We start from the raw sequence: 19,555 nt of genomic DNA, 5'->3' as shown, positions 1-19,555 counted from the left end.
GGTGGGCTCCTGGCACCGTGTAGTTACAGTGTGATTCTGCTCGGCGACCACGGTTGTATGGTCCAAGAATGGATCCCTGACCCAGGCTGGGCCAACTCAGGACCCTTCCCTGGGAATTAAGACTCCATCTAGGACAGACGAGGCTCAATCGAAGCTGAGCGTTCAAGAAGAACCAAAGGCTGTGGCAGAGCTCCCCAGCCCTTCACTCAGCTCATCTGTATTGAGTGCCTACACTATGCTGCCCACTGTTCTTGGCATCCTCTGCAGGCCAGAGGGAGCCTCAAAGAACTGTCTGGTTTCCTGACTGCTTCCATTTCTCAGGCCCAATCCTTCCTGAGGCTGACCACATTGCTGCCCTTGGGCTTCCTGAGACACCCGTTGGCCCTCACAATTAATAATCCTTTCTTTGATTAAATTAGCACAATTTGTTGGCATCTTAATTGCAACTGAAAGAGTTTCAGCTATCATCGCCTCCGATGATACCACCACCGGCGGTTCAGGGCCTGCCCAAGCAGTTGTTCATCTCTCCTTGTGCAACTTTTTCTCCGGCTCCCTAAGGCAATGGCGCTCTCACGTCAACTCAAATAGAGGGCCTAGAGGCAAGCATTCCATCTCTTGGAGTCTTTTTCATAAATCTTTTATATTTTTTCCAATTAAGCATGGCCATATAAGAAATGGAACAAAAAAACTTCTCAGAAAATACACATAAAAGGAGTTAAAAGGGCCTCACGCAATTTCGTTAGATAAAACCCACCCTTCTCATGCCAATTCCAGCAGAGAAAGCATCTTGACAAATCATGTCCTTTAGTCAAAACAAGTTGGGGTCCAAACACATGGAGCAGATATAAAATACATTATTTTCAGGAGACTGAAATCCAAACCACAAATTCCAGAAACGCATTTTAAAAGTGCTGCCTATTAGACATGCTAGTTTTAAATTAAATTAACGTTATAGGGAGAGGGATAAGGTATGTTTCGATTTATTTATTAGATCACTATCCATCTTTCCTCTAAGGACATCAAGGTGCTCCATGCACAAGCATCTGGAGAGAAGACTTGGCTGTTTGAAGAATGTCAGCTTCTGCCAAAGCTGCTTATCCCCAGTTTGATACCCCTCCCCCCCACCCCAGGGCACTGCCCTTGGAAGCTGACAGCTTTATGTGGCTAAACACAAAATCTATCCTCTGGTTGAGGAGCGCACTGAGCTGATTGGAAACACTTTCTCAGAACCGCAGGAAAAATGATCTCGTGGGCACGCTCACTCTTCTCCCCAGCTTGTCTGCTTTACCTTACAGGGCTGGAGGGAGCGAACTTGAGAGAGCAAAGTCCTGCGGCTCCGCTTCTTGTCACTCAGGAAGTGTTTTTGCTTTTTTTTTGAGATCATATTATTAAAAAAGATGGTGGGCAAATAGAAGGCAGGCCTTTCATTACCAAAGCCTTTCATGGCTCACTTATTTTGAATCTAGGTCAGATGCATAAGTGAATTTTCTGTCCTTTAGATTGGAAGGAAAACTCTTAGAATCGGCCCAACACTGTCCGTGATGGGCTAGACAGCCAAACGGATATTTAGGTGGAGGGCAGACTGTATTTTCCAAAAGTGGCCACAACAATATTTTCTGCTCCTCGTGCTCTTGCTCCCTGTTCAAGAGGAGGAAAGTATGTCCCCTCCCCTTGAACTTGAGCGGGCATTTGTGACCGCCTCAACAAATAAAGCACCCTGGGAGGGATGCTGTGTGACTTTTAAGGCTTCCACCTGGCTCTCTCTCTGACTGAAGATCTTATCTCTCTGATGCTTCCCCTTGGAACCAGCCACCATGCCGTGAGGAAGCCCTGGCCACATGGAGAGGCCTGTGTGGAAAGGAACTGAGTCCTTCGGCTCCCAGGCCGAGCTGAGCTAGCAGCTGACGGTCGGCATCAACTTGCTGATCACGCGAGTGCGCATTCTTGGCGGTGAACCCCTCCCTGTTGAGTTCGGCTCAGAGTACAGACTCATGAACAAAGTAAATGACCAATATTATTTTAAGCCAGTGTTTTGGGACAGCTTCGTATGCGGTAATAGATAATCAGAACGGGTTGGGGGGATGAAAGCCCTCTCTGGACGGTCTGAGTCATACAGGAAAGCATGCTACAGCAATGTAAAGAAAGTGATTTTAACAAGCTGCAGGATGATGCGCGTGAGGTTCTGACTCGAGTAAGGGCAAAATCCAGCTGCTTTGACTTCCCTCTCACCAAGGATTTGCTTGATGATGAAAATCTTAGACACACAGGTATGTTTCCTAACTTTCACCGTCTGCGGACATTCACGTAAATAAGATTGATTCTGTGATCCACTTCCAAGTGTCTGGGGCGGAGGCCTCCGTTCCCTACAGCTCCGAGGCTGAGAGGGGCAGCAGCCGCCATGAGCACTTGCTCTCTCCCAGCACATGGAGACCGTGCTTCTGGAGTGTTCCTGGCAGAGCCAGGGCGGGGTTGTTTTGGGCTTCTGCCTCTGTGTCCTGGGTGGCCAGAATCTAGTCCTGCTGGCTTCTATTCCCTTGAACCATCTTGTCGTGGCACAAATACAGAATTTCACCAGCTCCCTACAGCTTGCCCTAGGAGGGGCAGTCTACAGCCCCCAAGACTGAGGAGATCAACACGTTGGACTCACGGTGGAGAAGAAAAAGGTCTAGAAAAACACATCGCAGCCTTATAAGGATGGCTTGCCATAGGCACAACAAAAAGAACACTCAGAACTCCATGTGTCTCTGGCAAGAGCAAATCAGTAGTGAAATATGAAATGCTTAGGTGTCTATCCTCCTCTAGGGGATTCACCTGTTCACTCAGCAGTTAGTCTGAATGTACCAAAAACCCAATCAGTGGCTATGGACAGGGATACAAAGATACTCAGGGGGGTTCTTTTCTCGAGAGTCAGTCTGGTTGGGATCACAAACTCATAAAAATAAGAACAGCAAATACTTATGTAGCACTTACTGTAGGCCAGGCACTATTCTGGGTGCTCTGTATTGTTGAAAAGAAAGAACAGGCCCCAAATGGAGTCACTTGCGCTAAGCCCCACATCAGCAAACCAAGACTTAACTCCTAACCTAAGTGCAGTTCCCACCTTCCCCAGGAATGAGATCTTAACCGGTCAGTCTGGAGTTTCCTGGTCCGTGCTAGTGAAGTCATGCACCTGACAGCCCCCTTTCATCCTCCAAAGGAAGGTGACCTTGTCTGAAATAATCCTTTGTTCTCTTTAGGACTTCCTTGTCCCACCTACTCTCTGCCTGTAAAAACCTGCCCCTTTCTGTAGCTCTTTGGAGCTCCTTTCTGCCTGCTAGAAGGGATGCTGCCCAACTCATCAAGTGCTGAATAAAGCCAATTAGAGCTTCAGATTTACTCAGGTGAATTTTCTTTTGTAACGGCATATATTGAGTCCTTTAATTCTCATAACAACCCTATAAGTGGATACTATTATTATCCCCATTTCACAGATGAGGAAACTTAGGCAAAACTTAGGCACAGAGAGCTTAAATGATGTGCCCAAGGTCACACAGCTAGGGAGTGGTAGAGCTCAAGTCCTAACCCAGACAGTCTGACTCTGCATGTGTTAGCACTACTCTCTGTTGCCCCTTGTAAGTAAACATTCTAAGCAGTAGAATGAAATGACTGCTGTTAGACAGCATAAACTAGATGGACTTCTATTATTTACAAAACCAAACAAAAAATTAGAGATGTTAAGCAGAAAAGCGATCCTCAAGTCTGCCCTGGTAACACTCGTCTTGCTATCTAACCAATCTGGTAAGACATTTCTCCTCTTGACTCCTTTGAGTTCTCACACTACAAAATCAGCCCCTCTGCTTCTGTTCTGTTCTCCAGAGAGACAAAGTTGGAAGAGACAGATTCCACGCTGTCTGTTTGGACAGAAGACATCGCCAGGCTTCTTTGACAGAGGCGGCAGCCGGCCGGCGTCCGTCTCCCCCCACATCAAGGCTGGGTGGCGAGTGGGAGTGGCTGGGCTGCTGCCTCTTCGGGGTTACATAACGACAAAACAATGACCAGCCTCACATAGCTTAGTGGCCACTGGAAAGGAGGGTCAAGGACTCCTTTGAGGGTCACTGGAGCTGACTGATGGAGCTGCTATCTTCTGTCCCTTATGAAGTTGCTGAAACGTAGCTTTTGGTTTAAGGGCAATTAAGTTAGACAAACCAATGACTTGAAGCCATGCTGCTTTCTGAATGAGCGTTCTAACAGGTCCACTGTGACCACCCTCTCAACCTTTAATGAGTGCCTACGGTCTGTAAGGCCTACAGCGATGCCAAGCGCTGAGGATGCAGAAAAGAGTAAGAACTAGATCAGCTCTCATTTTCAAAGCCAGAGTGTTCACATTCTTTGCTTTTTTTTTTTTTTTTTGAGGAAGATTAGCCCTGAGCTAACATCTACTGCCAATCCTCCTCTTTTTACTAAGACTGGCCCTGAGCTAATAACATCCGTGCCCATCTTCCTCTACTTTATATGTGGGACGCCTACCACAGCATGGCTTGCCAAGTGGTGCCATGTCTGCACCCAGGATCCAAACTGGCGAACCCTGGGCTGCTGAAGTAGAACGTGTGCACTTAACTGCTGCACCACTGGGCCGGCCCCTCACATTCTTTTGACTGTGACCCATAGCAAGAAATACATTGAAATCACACAGGTGTATATGTGTGTAACTGGGTTGTTTCATTCCACCTTGGTAGATGCAGTTTCACCTTGCTAGGCTGTTCTATTCTTTTTCATTAAAAATTGCTGATTATAATCTATTGAATTGATATCCTGATCCACTAACGTGCAGATCAAATTGTGCAGTTAGTATCTTTTTCCATACTAGTGTTTCTAACACGTATAATTACAAAACAACGTATAAGTGCAGCCACAGAAGCGTGTGCGAAAGGTATAGGGCCCTGAGGAAGACACGTGGGGCCTCGAGAATCCCTTCCTATGTTCTTTCTATTACCTGCTGTGGGGTATCCACATCACATCCTGTGGGAAGGTCTGCTGGCTCTATTTCCAGACACATCTCTCGCTGGCTTCCCAATCCACCTTCCTCCCCTGCAAAGTCTACAGATACTGCTTCTGGGTGACTTAAGCCAACGTCGTCTGTGGTACCATCTGTGAGTCCAAAGACAGGGCAGGGACAGACTAGCAGCTCAGCTCCCCTTCCAGCTCTCAAACTCTCCCATTTGTACGACAGTACCCTAAGCACAGGAAGGATGTCTTTATTTCATCAGGCTCTGTCTTTTTGTTTCTTTGGGGCTCAGCACCAGTGGGTCTTGAGTGAGAAGTGGGGGAAGCAGATCCCAGAGGCAAAGAGCAGGGCAGTAAGTGGCAAGAAAGCAATGACTGTTGGTTGCTCATACAGAATGAAGATGCAATGCGTAGAGGCAACTCAATGCCAGTGCACCAATTTCTTCTCCTGGGTGGGGTGGTGCACTGCCGACGAGTCCTGGGGTGAAGTCCCAGAAAAACAGGCAGGGTACCAGCAGATGAGCCCTGAGAGAGCTCCCTCACGTTGGCTGTCCTGACGACCAGTCCAGGGTGGATTTTATTCATGAGCTGTGTAGATGCTCGAAAGGGAAAGCATCTGTGCTAATGAGTAATCATGAAGAAAATAATTAATGACATATGACTATTTAACTTCCAAGAAAATGCCTGGTAGCACCTGGAGCTAAGAAATGTGGCGAAGAGCATGGGCTTTGGAATAAGACTGACCTGGGGACAAATCCTGGTGTCCCACTTCCTGCATGCTCTTTGCAAACACCTGAGAATAGAGGAAAGGATGACCCAATCCCAGCCTTCGGGAAGTTCACATCTACTGCTTGACCTTTCTGGGCCTCGATTTCCTCACGGGTAAAGCAGGGGTAATGGTAGACCCATCTCCTAGGGTTGTTGTGAGGTTTAATATGAGAATGGCTGACTCCATGGCACACACTGACCTCAGGTGAGCTGAATAACTTGGGTAGTGAGAAGCAATGGAAAACAGCACCAGGGAGACCAGTAATGGCCACGGCCATGTGAGACTCCCCCGTGCACCTTGCATCCTCCTCTCTCCATCGGCTTTAATGCAGACTGGCACACTCTCCTGATGGCTTCACCCCCATCTCGAAGACGTAGTTCTTTAGGAAATCACAGTTCCTAAAAGCCCTACTGGCCCTTTCTCTTTATGTTTATTCCAATTTTGTTCAAACCCTGAACACATGGCCCAGAGCTGACATTCCTTGCTGAGTTCTATGGAATGGTAGGAAGAGCTAGCCACTGAGGCCCCTGTAGAAACAGAACAAAAGGGCTCTCCTTCAGGGTGCTGGGGAGGGGGAGGGCTCTGCGGCCAGCCCCCAAAGACTCTCCTCACCCCCTGCAGTCAGATGAGATGCCCCTGGCAACTGAGAGCAGAGGCCTCGCAGCTGGGCACTAAGGAATGGATTCCTACAGCTGACGGGAGAGACAAATTCCTCTTTCTTAAACCCATTACTTGGAAACCTCCCTTTGAGATCAGTCTCAAGGGGCCAGAGCATTTCTTCACCAGCCCAAACTCTGTGGGGTTGAATGGAGAGAAACCTGGCAGTCTGGGCTGCTCCAGGACAGTGCCAGACTTCTTCCTAGGCAAAGTCCACTCTAGGACAGTCATGCTTCTGACCATGGGAGGAACTGCAGAAAACACTCTGCATAGTTTAAAAGGGTCATTTTAAAGTCTGATGTGTCATGATTCGTGAAACAGTGTTGGACAATGCAAGTGGATAGTCCTCTCACAACAGAGGCCTTGACAGTCGCCCAGTCTGTTAGCATGTTGAAGGCACTGTGAAGTCTGGCAGCAAAGAAGCAATTTAACTTGCTGTTTAATCCAGTGTTTCTCAAACATATTTGGTCACAGGACCCTTTTGTTAAGAAACAGTTCTTTCTATGGAACATGACAAAGAGTGAGTCAGGGCCTCCTCTCGCCTACACCACAGCTCTCCGCAAATTAGAAACACGTGCAGTGAGCAGAGACACGCGAGTCCGAGCTTCCACTCACACCCTTGGCCAGACCACGAATGCAGCAGCCGGACCGGGAAAGCACACACGGCCTGTGGGGTCATCCTCAGACCTCAGTGATCAGGGCCTGAAATCCAGGCTTGTTATTTCAGTCTTTCTTTAGGGCTACGTCCAAGCTTGTGAATGAAGGAAAAGGGTGCTCAAGTGGAGAAGGAGGGAGACCACATCCAGCCTAGAAGTTTCTATACAAACTAGCCATCAGGAAGGGCTGGACAACCCTGGGCTTACATTCAACACAGGAGCCCCTGAACACTTAGGAGAAATTGATCTGTGCTACGTTATTAAAAAAAAAAAAAAGAGGGGAAAAATACAGCAGCCACATGTTGCAACAGAAGTTGATGATAAGTGGGTCCATCAGGAAGAAGACCAGCATGTCCACTCCGGCCAGTTTACTGCTTAGTTTAGAGTCTAATTGTCTGGCTTCTATCCTCTGGCTTTTGGAATGGACTGGTTTTCCTGGAATATACCTTTACTGAACTTTGAAAGGCCAGATCTTCTGTGTAGATTAATTCCTGATTTCAAAGATGCTTTGAAGCTGGCAAAACATTCTGTTATTTCCAAGAGTTATTACAACTGCAATCCTGGCAGAGGCTGAGAAGTCAGCCTGTAATCTTGTTTATATCCTTTTAAATTTAGAAACTTTACAGTGGGTTAAAAAATAGACCATATTTGCATACTTTTCCTCCTTTCATCTTGCAAAGGCTGTTCAGCAATTTTCACCTACCCTAAATATTAGCCAGAGAAATTCCAGAACTTATCACCTGGGAGTCTGCTGGGCCAAAACAAAAGTCATTTTCAAATGGGCTTTGGGGTGATGCTAGTCATATTACTGAGCAGAGTTACTTATTGCCCTACATAATAAGCTCTAGAATTAAGAGCAAAGGACTATCACTAAGATCTATGAATAGTACATGGATTCATGTTAGGTGAAAATGTGGGCCACGAGGGGAAGTTTTCAATGGTGCTATCCCGGAGGGCTTGTGTCCTTACATACTGACCAGGAAAAATCATAGTGCTTAGGTCAAAAGAAACTGTATGAGGCTGGAAGGCCACGCTGCTTATACCCGAAAAGTCAATAAAGATTGCACCTGATTTCAGAAGAGCCAAAATACCGGAGGTTGTCTTCCATGGTACTTGCCAGGGTTAATGGGGTGCCATCATTTTCATGCCCAGCAAAGAGAGCATTACACTCAGGATGCCCTTTTCACAGTTACTTTACCTTCATGAACATGCTAAATCCAGTTTTAAGGAGATCAGTGAGGCCTGAAGACATGTGTTCAATATCAACTGGATCTGGCTTCTCGGGATGAAATATTTCCTCCACAACCTGCTTCAGCAATGGCTTATAGGAGGCCTGCAAAGACAAAATATTGTGCTGTAAGTAAAAGGGTTTGTTTGGTTGGTCTGGAGAGAGGATAGCTTTGTCTGCACCAAATGAAGCAAAACAAGTTTATTTTGATACTAAGCAATGGCTATGATTTTGTGTGTGTGAAATGACAATTATAACAACGTTGGTTTTTTGGGTAAATTTTCACCCCAATACTCTCGCACAATTTTTTGTTTCTCATACTTCCTTCTACAAGCAAATGTCTCTTACTGGAGCTATAACCATAGTACGACTAGTTTTTCAATCTAAACTTAAAGAGACAATTTTATGTATGAAGTATACTGAAAAGCAAAGTATTATCATTTGATATAGACATAAAGATGGTCTCCAGTTTTTCCTAAACATTCTTAGAATTATGCTCCCCTCTGCTAGGAACTTGAATATTTTCTTACAATGTTGCTATCCAAGCCCAAAGCAATCCCTCCTTCGTCTATGGAGGTCAACTCCAAGCATGACTTGGCCAGAATCAGAGGCCAAGATGCCGAAAAGGAATCTGACCAAAGTCAGGGCTTAGAGAAAGCAGGGCACATGGTACTATAAGAATTTCAATAGAATTAAGCTGATATCAAATTGCAAGAACTACAGTTTGATAAATGGTGCTATCCATATTTAGGCAATATTTGGAGGCCGCTGCCTCTGACAAGTTTCTGAGCATATTCCCCCACCTCTCTCCTTGGTTCTCCTTACAACCAAGCTCTTCCTCTCTTCTTCCCTTCCCATCAGTTGGACTACCTTCCTCTCCCAGCCCTGCTGCTGCCTCTGCTGCTCACGTTCCACACGGTACCCGAGTCAGGAGCGTGAAGGGTGAAGGAAGAAGGAATGTCTTTCTCAACACACTCTCCATTACCCCAATATATCTGTTTAATCTCTATCATAGGCTCGGAACAGCTAGGTTCTGACCGAGCTCAGTTGAGATGTCTTGAACTCTGCTTCTCTCTTTGCATTGGCCAAATCTGGGACCTGCCTCTAGAAAGTATTGAGGATATTTGGTGTCCTGACTTCATCTTGTTTTTCTTATAGTCATTTTTTACTCTTATTTTCCCTTTATTCTAATTTTCTTACTTAAAATATCTTAGAAATAAAGCAGGGTATAAACCATCAAAATCATAAACAATCATTTAGCTAGAATGTAACTGGTGCATTTATCAGGGATAAAAAGCAGGGAGAGATAGCAGCTGTTCAGCTGAGGGTGCAGCCCTCTGATGTTTATTAGTCAAACAGACCACTGCAGGCCCAGAGGTCTCACAGGTGAACGCTCATGAAACGGAAGGCCTGGTGAGGAACACCGATAAGACAGAAATTAAAAAAAAAAAAGGAAAAATTATGAGTGAATCTTCCTCATAATAGAGCTATACCAAGATAGATTTTTAAAATTTATCATACAGGAAAAACCCAAAGATTTGAAAACACACTCTTTTGATGAGGCCATGGGGAGACAGACACTCTCATATATTGCTGGTGGGAGCATAAATTGTTACAATCAATGTGGAGAGCAATTTGGCAATACCCATCAAAATTACAAATGCATTTGACCTAGCAATTCCATTTCTAGGAATTTATCCTTTAAATATGCTAATATATGCAAATGAGACCCATAAAAGGCTGTTTATTGTTTGTAATAGCAAAAGATTGGAAACAATTCAAGTGCCCATCAATAGGGAGCTATTTAATAAATAGGATACATCCACAGGAGGCAATGATATGAGAGTCAAGAGGGAAACTGTGTTGATACAGCAAAACAAGGTGTAGAATAAAGTATGTGAAAAAAGCAAGGAATAGTGGGTATGATGGGCTGGCATTTGTGTAGAATGTGTCAAAGGGGATATGGAAGTTTATATTTGCTGAAATATGCAAAAAAATAAACTCTGATGTGATATACAGGGACTGCCATAAGCAGTGATCATGGAGTGGGGGACCAGACAATGGACAAAGGTGAGAGGAACACCTTTCAATGTACTGTTTTTTATTTATTTATTTATTTATTTTTTAAAAGATTTTATTTTTCCTTTTTCTCCCAAAGCCCCCCAGGACGTAGTTGTGTATTTTCAGTTGTGGGTCCTTCTAGTTGTGGCATGTGGGATGCTGCCTCAGCATGGCTTGATCAGTAGTGCCATGTTTGTGCCCAGGATTCGAACGTGCAAAACCCTGGGCCACTGAAGTGGAGCGCTTGAACTTAACCACTCAGCCACGGGGCCAGCCCCAGTGTGCTGCTTTTTGAAAAAATATAGTTAAAACACCACTACAAACAGCAAGATTTTTTTTGTTTTTTTGGTGCAGAAGATTGGCCCTGAGCTTACATCTGTTGCCAATCTTTTTCTTTTTGCTTGAGGAAGACTGTCCCTGACCCAACATCTATGCCAGTCTTCCTCTATTTTACACATGGGACGCCAGCTCAGCATGGCCTAATGAGTGGTGCGTAGGTCCACGCCCAGGATGAGAACCTGCAAACCCTGGGCTGCTGAAGCGGAGCACGCACACTTAACCACTATGCTACCAGGCTGGCCCCTGATCTTTTTTTTTACTTGTTAAAAATTAATAAATTATCTATGCACGAAAGAGATTGGAGTAAAGCATACCAAAATGTTAACTAGGATTATCTCTAGGTTCTGGGAGTAGAGGACATTATTTTTTCTTTTTTCAAATTTTCCAAAATTAACAGGTATACTTCTGGAAACATAAAATAATCCAATAAATATTTTCGATGATAAAAAAAAAGGTGATGGAATGTGGAATGGCCTCTGAATTCTACAAAACCTCTTCCCTGAATAAATTGTCTGGAGGGCCCTCCTATCATGTCAGCCTTTCTGAACATTTAATCTCTTAAACAAACTTTAAACTGCTCCTCAAGGAGAAGTCCTTTGACCAACACTATGCATTATCATCATTATCATCAAATATTCATCTACTTCTTCCTTAGTAACAGAATCCAATCTTTACTCAGGCACATCGGCTAAAAGACTCCATCCTTCGGTGTTCCTTGCAGCTGGGCATGACCACGTAACTAAGTTCTGGACAATGAGATGTAAGTAGAAGGGGAGTGGGACTTTTTTTTTAAAGCCTCCTTTTTTAAAAGGGAAGGGTATGCTTTCCTCCCCTTTCTCTGTTTTGCTGCCTGGAACATAGAGGTGATGCCTGGAGCTCCAGCAGCCACTGTGGAAGACAGGGCCATTCTTTAGAGCTGCTGGAGCAGAGGGCTGGAAGAAACCTTGGCAGGCAATGACTGGTGGGACCACCATAACCATAACAGGGACAGACTAAATCAGGACCCACTTTACATGACAATACAAAACCTTGTATGTTTAAGCCATTATTTTTCAGATCTCTGCTACTTGCAACTGAATGAATGAAATTCTAACTGATACAAAGCACGAAGGGAATATAAAGAAATAAAAGGCCATTCCTTCCTTCCAGCTTACAGTTGTTTTATTAGCCTATATACAGTTATATAGAATAACTTGAAGCAGACCACAGAGAAATACACAAAGGTTTTCATGTTTAAGAGAGGAGAGAGTATGCCCCCCAACCTACAAAAGACAAAAACAGTTGTTGCTCTCCACAGGGTGCACCTTCTGCAAGAAAAGCAAGAGTAGTGATTCTGACAAGAGCTCAGACACAGGAACAAGGTGGTTCTGGAATCCAGCTAAAACCCACACTCAGTGCCTCCCCTGTGCAAGGCACAGTGTACCAGTGGTCATAGGATTGTTCTCAGGGTTCCAGCAGCCCCAGTGTAGACTGAGGAGACAGGGAAAAGAGGAAGTGTGGAGGGGTTAGGGATCTCGCTCTCCCCCTTGCCCCACTTTCAGCTAAGCTCTGGGGAATGAAGCGCCCAAGAGGAAATGCCCACTGAGCCGGGGTTCCCCTTGGGCGGTGCGCAGAGATTTGCAAGTGCTATTCCCTTAACACCTTCATTCTTTTTTTTTTTTAAGGATTGGCACCTGAGCAAACATCTGTTGCCCATCTTCTTTTTTCCTTCTTCTCCCCACAGCCCCCCAGTACAAAGTTGTATATTCTAGTTGTGAATGCCTCTAGTTGTGGCATGTGGGATGCGGCCTCAGCACGGCCTGATGAGCGGTGTCATGTCCATGCCCAGGATCCGAACTGGCGAAACCCTGGGTCACTGAAGCGGAGCACTAGCACCCAACCACTCGGCCACGGGGCCAGCCCCCAACACCTTCATTCTTGGGACTTTATGATCATTGCACATTATTGAGGAAGGTTGTACATCCTTTTGATTTTATTTTACTTTTAAGGTATTTAGGTAATATTTAGAATGAGAAAAGAAACCACAATTTAAATACAGAAAAGTAACAGATAACAAACACATCACATAATCCAGAAAAATAACGTAAATGCTTTTATTAATTAACTGCCTGACACACCTCTGTAATACTCATTTCTTGGCTACATTCTCTCTGATTTTGTTTTCATATGACAGCAATTTTGAAATATCATTTTCTATAGAGAGATGTGATAACTATTAAGCTATTGTCTCTCAACTCCAAACCCTGCCTTCTGTACTCAGTTCTGTGATGCTGGCCTGGGTCTCTGCAAACCATTGGTGCTCTGCCATCTGGGTCTGATAGAGTCTGCCAATAGCAGGTCCTAAAGGGAGAGGGGAAGGCAGGAACAGCAAGCAGGAACCGGCCGCTCCCTGTTGATTTGCTGTCCCTGCCAGCATCCCCCCAGCAATGCCCCTGACCACTTGAACCTATCCCTTCTCTGGACTTCTAAGTCATAGGATCCAATAAATTACCTGTCTTGTTTTAGCCAGTTTGGGTTTTTTCTATTTTCGCTTGTAGCCAAAAGTACATTAAATGATATAAGGATTATTTTTAATTTAGAGATAGGTTTTCCCACTTAAATATTATATAGAAAAGACCTCTAAATTCTTTATTAAACTAGCTCAGCACAGAACAACCAAATAACACTGTCTCTTTAAAGAGCACGATTTGGGAAAAGACATCCTCAGGTCCAAAGCAGTACTGGTCTCGTGACTCCTCAGCAAACACATTTCTTAGTTTTTCCATTTAGGGTTTTAATAACGGGAACCTTTGGCTCCTTCCTCTCAGCCACTTACTTGGATTGCTTTGTCCCCCAGATCATGTCACTGAAGTCTGATTGGAATGAACTGCTTTGGCAGTGGCTTCTTGGATGACAAACCTCTGACAGTCACGGAATTCTCTCTTCAGCCAGAAGCTGCCCACTTCTCAGAAAGGACCATGAAGAAGGTGGTGACAGGAGAGACAGATGTCTTCCCCAAGTGCCCTGCTCAGAATTTTCTCATACTTTGAGGAAGGGCCAGAGGGGAGATTAGTCGTGTAGTCTGCCTCAATATTAAGAGGGCTAGCCACAGCAATTTAACTTTCCTAATCAAACATTCTCTGCCAGTTCCCCTTTTAGGGGGTAAAGGAGAGGAATTAAAAACAGACAAATTCATTCATTTATTTCTCGCTTATGTCACATCCTATGTATGTTGGCAGAAGGGGGTCTGTGCCCTAGACAACCATTCAGACACCCAGTTCCTGCCACTGAGTGGCTCCCGCACTCCCTAGGGCACTGGAATCCCACATTGAGGCCTGTACATCTCATCCGCAGATGATGAAAGAGAGAGTATGAAGGATTTCCAGAGAGATTTTAGAGGCTCAGCCTGAAAGTGATCTGTATCACTTCCACCCATAGTTCATTGCTCAGAATTAGTCACAAACCTATATTTACCTGCAAGGGAATCTGGAAAATGTGATCTAACTATGCCCAGCAGGAAAAGGAAATGGAGTTTGGGGAACATATAGCATTTTGCTTCTGCCACAGACACACTATAAAGTCTGAATTGAAACATTAATATAATTATTTCCTTAACAACTGGTAAGTTGCATGTCGTAGGCAGAGGATTATTAAGCCCTTTTCCCTTCTGCATAAGAATTTGACCCTTAGTTAAATTTCTAGCTCTGTTTCCCTGGAAACCTGATAAGGGAAGAATGTCAAACTCTAGCCAGGCAAGATTGCTTATGATAAAAAGAACCCCTGCTTAGTAAATTGCATTAGACTGGGCCAACTATAAAACACTGAATAGAAAGCCAGAGCCTTGGGCTCCTCTGAGTATGATGACTCTTGCGTCAATGGGCACGTCCCTCGGAGGGACACTGGAACTATACCTGTGGTGTTGTTCCAGAGAAACTGGCTCTTATAGGACATGAGGTTTTCAAGCCAGGGGATTCCTGCTCTCCTCCTCCCACCATGTGAGTCTAGTTCCCTCACTCCTGAGCTGTCACCTCGGGGCAAAACTCAGTAGCTCCTGGATAGCTATGTGGACTGCTTCATGGAGAGTCACAAAGACTACTCCAGAGAAGAAAAATGCCTGCTGCCCGCCGATGATGAGCTATGTTCCTGTCCTGGGCAAACTGGTGCCAAGTGGGGGCTATGACCACAGAGCCAACTTATCCATTAGGTACAGACACACAGCGCCTAGGGCCAACAAGACTCTTAGGGACTCGTGAAAATGTATTAATTTCTTCTAAAATCAAAAGGAAAAAATGAACTTTCAGGTCAAAGATAATGTTTTGATCTGTAATATTAATATATTTGTCTCCACACCAATTCACTTGTACAATATAATTTTTAACATTTTTATTTTTAGAGAAGAAAGGGCCCATGAAACCAAAAGTATGTAGAGCCATGAACATCATAACGTGGCTTCTATGACAGTGTCATGAGCTAGCCTGAAGGTTTGGCAGAGCCTAACAAGACCCCTGATGGGTGTTACACATGAAACAGCTGAAGTTTCAAAAACATCGATCTTATACCAGAAACTCTTCTTTTTTTTTTTTTCTTTATATTGTCAGTATCTCTTCCAGAAAAAACTTGGCTTTTAAAAATACCATATTTTCTATCATAATCTTAATTAAAAAAAAGAAAAATACCATATTTAATCAAAAAATGAAAAATAAAATATTTGCATCTATGTCTCTGGTTACTCTTTTGTGGTGGAGATAATGTGTGATCAAGTCTAGAAGACTCTTTAATTGACCTGATTCTAGCTCTTGAAGAAAGGTATTGCGTATAGCAGCAGTTTCTGACATTACACATAAGTCAGAGACAATTTTGAGAAGCTAGTCTAACTCCAACATCTTCTTGAACTTGGTGCACCTTCAAAGATGGCCTAAGACGTCAGTGTCCAAGGAAACCTGAGTTGTTGCCACAACCACATCCCCGTCAATTGGCACTGCAGACCTTGGCTTTGCTGGTTGGTGTTGGTACAGCCAGGGACTCTCTCTGTCCTGCTACTGAGGATGCCTCTCCCTTTATTGAAAAATTGACTGTAAACAACCAACTTCCCAGGAAAACTAGACTTGTGGAGAGGGTATTCATTTTGTTTCAATCCAAGACTGTATAGAAAAACATCTGTTCAAAACTGCTCGTGGCTTTGATTATTTCATGGCTTATTTATTTTTTGCTATTCTGTCTGATTTTTCTCTCCTTTCATCTTCTTAAAAGAAATGATTTGTTCTGCAGATTAAAAAGTGGTTCATTTGTTTGTCTTTTCATCCATCTATCCATCCATCTATCCATCCATCCATCCAACCATCCTTTAAACCAGAAGCAGATGACTTTTTAAAATTTTGAGTGTAGTCCCTTCAACTTCAACATGAGGAGAACAAAGCCCAAAGCTATTAACTAATCCACCTGCATTCACACAGGCAGTCACAAATAGACTACAGGACAGACCAAGTTTCCTGGCCCTCAGTTTAGTCCTATCTCACGTTGGTTATTTCAGGAAGAAGCCTACTAGATCTGGGGTTGGGTAGATAGAATCAGGAGGGAGAGCAGAGCTCAGCACTTGGAAAAGAACAGCTGGTGGCCAGGACTTGGGATTGTTGGCAAAGAGACTGGACCTACAGACTGTTCAGAGAGCCATATTTCACCAGGCACAAGATGAATCAAGCCTCCTTGGGCAATGCTGGTTCTAAATGCTCTTGTTCATCATGCCAGAGGCACAGAAGACAGTCAGCATCTGTGGGAAGTTTTCTCCAGCTCAGCACAGCACTTTGAGACTTCTGCCAAAGCAAGTCATGCAAGAGCCATACCATATTTTGTCTGAAAGTGCTCATAAGCTTCTTCTGCTGAGACATCTGCCTAATATCCTCCCGATGCTGCAGCTGAAGAACAGCAGCACATCAAACACTGTGGCATTTAGCAAGGAGGTTAAGCCTCCCATTAACTGGAACTGTTCTTACTTGAACATTTACAGTAAGAAACGAAAGCATAAGAAGACTAACTGCACAGGCAAAACTGGGGGCTTAGGTTTCCAGTCAACAGAGTTATGAACAAACACAACCTTTCCAAACAAATGGGAGTCAGCAATAAACTCTTGCCGTACACAGCAGCTAACAGGACAATCAGCCTAAGAATGACTCCCTTTCTGTGTAGCCCATCTCCTAGCAAAGGAAAAGACAAAATGCCACAAAAGAGGGCAGAGAGAAGGCTTATTTTGTCCTTTATTATGACTGTTATAGCAAATGCTTACACAGTGCATCTGTGTGTCAGCTCCTGTCCTAAGGGCTTTATATGTGTTAACTCATCTAATCATTAAAGCATTTTTATGAGGGAGCTACTATTATTAGCTTCTTACAGAGGAGAAACTAGGCACGGAAAGGTGAAGTGACTTGCCTAAGTTCACACAGTTAGTAGGTGACAGAGTTCGGCTATGAACCCAAATGCTGCTCTTAACCCCCTCTCACTAAGAAATGCCCTTCTGGATTAGACCTACAGTTCAGGATCCATCCATCCATCCATCCATCCACCTGCCCACCCACCCACTGACCCACTAGGTGGCAAGCATTGAGCTAGGCTCTGCAGGTACCATGGTGAGCAAACACAGGTGCTGTCTCCAGCTTTGATGGTATGTTCTTGAAGATAAGAGCTTTAGTGGCAGCCTCATGGTCTCCATCGTGCCCACTCTCCTGACTGTGGCAGACGTACTGGTTCCCTTGGAGGGCCAGGAGTGTGTGGCGACGTTCTGGGCTCATTTCCAGAGATCCAGTCTAGATCCCACTCCTCCAGCTTTTCCAGAGATTTTATAAGTACTTAACTCCTTGTATGAAATCATGTTCTTCTTAAAATGACAAGAGTGGTGTCTGCTTTCTGCTTGTGAGCTGTGACTGACACATTTTCCTAAAGGGCTAAAGGATGAAGGTTAAATAAGAGGTGACTCTAGTGCTAGCAGGGGAAACATGTGTGGATCTGAGAGCCAACTCTTATGCATTGGAGCAGGAGAGAAGTGCACTGGGAGAGAAGCTGGGGCTGGCAGGGGCCTCAAGATCCAGGGGAGATAGCCCAGATACACAGCACTGGTCAGAGCTGGAACAAGAACCCAGGGCCAGACCAGGCCTAGTGCTTTCCTGGGGACCCCAGGACATCTCAACTAGATTCTGCGTAGAAACAGCATGGAGCTAGACAGAAAGCACAAATTTTTTCCTGGGGCCACAGGGCTAAGGAACAAACTGGGAGATGGGCAGAAAGTTGCCTAGCCAAGACCCATCTTCAGAACTAGACACAGCTGGACTCTGATTCTAGCCTGGACATCTGTCCTTTCCTAATTACACACATTTTGTGTCCCAACAAATCCTCTGATATATGAAAAAGATATATGCATTCAATATATGCATGCAATATGTGTATTGCATTCAAGATGCACCCAACAAATATTTATTAAGCATCCACTGTGTGCAAGATACCACTCTAGGCACCGAGGATATGGTAGTGAGCAAACCAGATCAAAATCCTGTCCTCACAGGGCTTACATCTGTGAATAAAAACTTCTTTAAAGTAAAAAAATATTGAAAAGCCCAAACAGGTAAAAATTACCCACAATCCCATAAAAACTCTTTATATAGAGAGCAAGAAGTCAGAGGTCCTCCTGTCCATCCAACCTACCCTGTCCTCGAAAAGGTAGCTATTATAAATTTTTCCTATATTTTTAAAGACTTATTAAATATACATACCCATATACTTTTCATTTTATTTTTAACAAAAATAGAATAACGCTTTACAAAATGATCTAAACAGGTAGGTGAAAACCTAATAGATTGTGAACCTCTGTTTCAGTCTGAGTTTTCCAAGAAGCAGAGCCTGAGACAAGGATTCAAATATAGTCCCTGCTAAGCACATTTAGGTCTGCCCCATCCATTTTAATGGTTCCATGGCATGTCACTGTGTGTATCATTATTTATTTAATCCCCTGATGATACACACATCTTCCTTGCCTTGACCCCACTTCCCACTCATTGACATTTAGGATTTTTGGTGAATGTGTTGATATTATTGACTCACTGTAAGGGGAGTATACACAACAGGGAAAGTTGATTTTCCAAAGGCCATGGCTGCACGACAGGGTTCTGAGGTCTGGAGAAATGACAGTGTTGGCAGTAGGGAGATAAAATTTAGGAAACTTATCATTGTCCTTATCATTCCCAAGATTTATAGCTAGTACATGTTTATGTGAAGTTGGCCAAGTTAGTCACCATTATGATCATAAAACTGAAAAGACCTCATTACTTTAGTGGTTTATTTTCCCTTTGCCAACTTTGGAGTCACTTGCTTCTTGACATTCTTTGGTCTAAATTTCATCATATATTACCAGGTCTATCATGTCTTACTAGAACTTGTCCATTCTGCCATATTTAAGATTGGTGATCTTATTAGTAACAGAACTACATACGGTTGATTATCTGAGTGATTTCATCCGTATTTTGTGGTAGCGGTGTTCTCAGATCATTGAACAAAGAAGGATGGGAATTTATGTCACTAGGTTGAGTGCCAGTTTCTAAGATTTTTCATATCTTGGTCGCTGATTTCAGATGCCTATCGGCACCATCAATGAATATTTCTAGAGCCTCCATGAGAACAGGGTATAGTGGGAAAGGAGGTTTTGTGTTGGCAGCAAAGACCTGGCATCTGGCCCTGGCCACCTGTGTGCCTGTGGCAAGTCGCTGTGGCCTTCCTGGATCTGGGGATAATAATACGTCTCTGGCTTACTTGTTGTGAGGATCAAAGGAAAAACCAGATGTAGGCGTTCTCTTTGAGGATCAGCTACTTTATGAGTATATGGAAGGAAGAACCTGGATTTTG

The 19,555-nt window shown here is 44.1% G+C and overlaps 1 protein-coding gene across 1 annotated transcript in view; it reads right to left on the bottom strand.

The window, feature by feature from the left end:
- The window catches only part of LOC124232994 (sec1 family domain-containing protein 2), a 395,716-nt gene that overhangs the window by 18,259 nt on the left and 357,902 nt on the right, over positions 1-19,555 (bottom strand). The window contains exon 7 of the mRNA XM_046649989.1: positions 8,264-8,398. Coding sequence (XP_046505945.1) covers positions 8,264-8,398 — 135 coding nt within the window. The remainder of the gene's footprint in view (positions 1-8,263; positions 8,399-19,555) is intronic.

Source organism: Equus quagga, unplaced genomic scaffold, assembly GCF_021613505.1.
Source record: "Equus quagga isolate Etosha38 unplaced genomic scaffold, UCLA_HA_Equagga_1.0 146_RagTag, whole genome shotgun sequence".
Lineage (NCBI taxonomy): Eukaryota > Metazoa > Chordata > Mammalia > Perissodactyla > Equidae > Equus > Equus quagga.
Note: the sequence above shows the minus strand (reverse complement) of the source record. Positions and strands in the feature narration are given on the sequence as shown.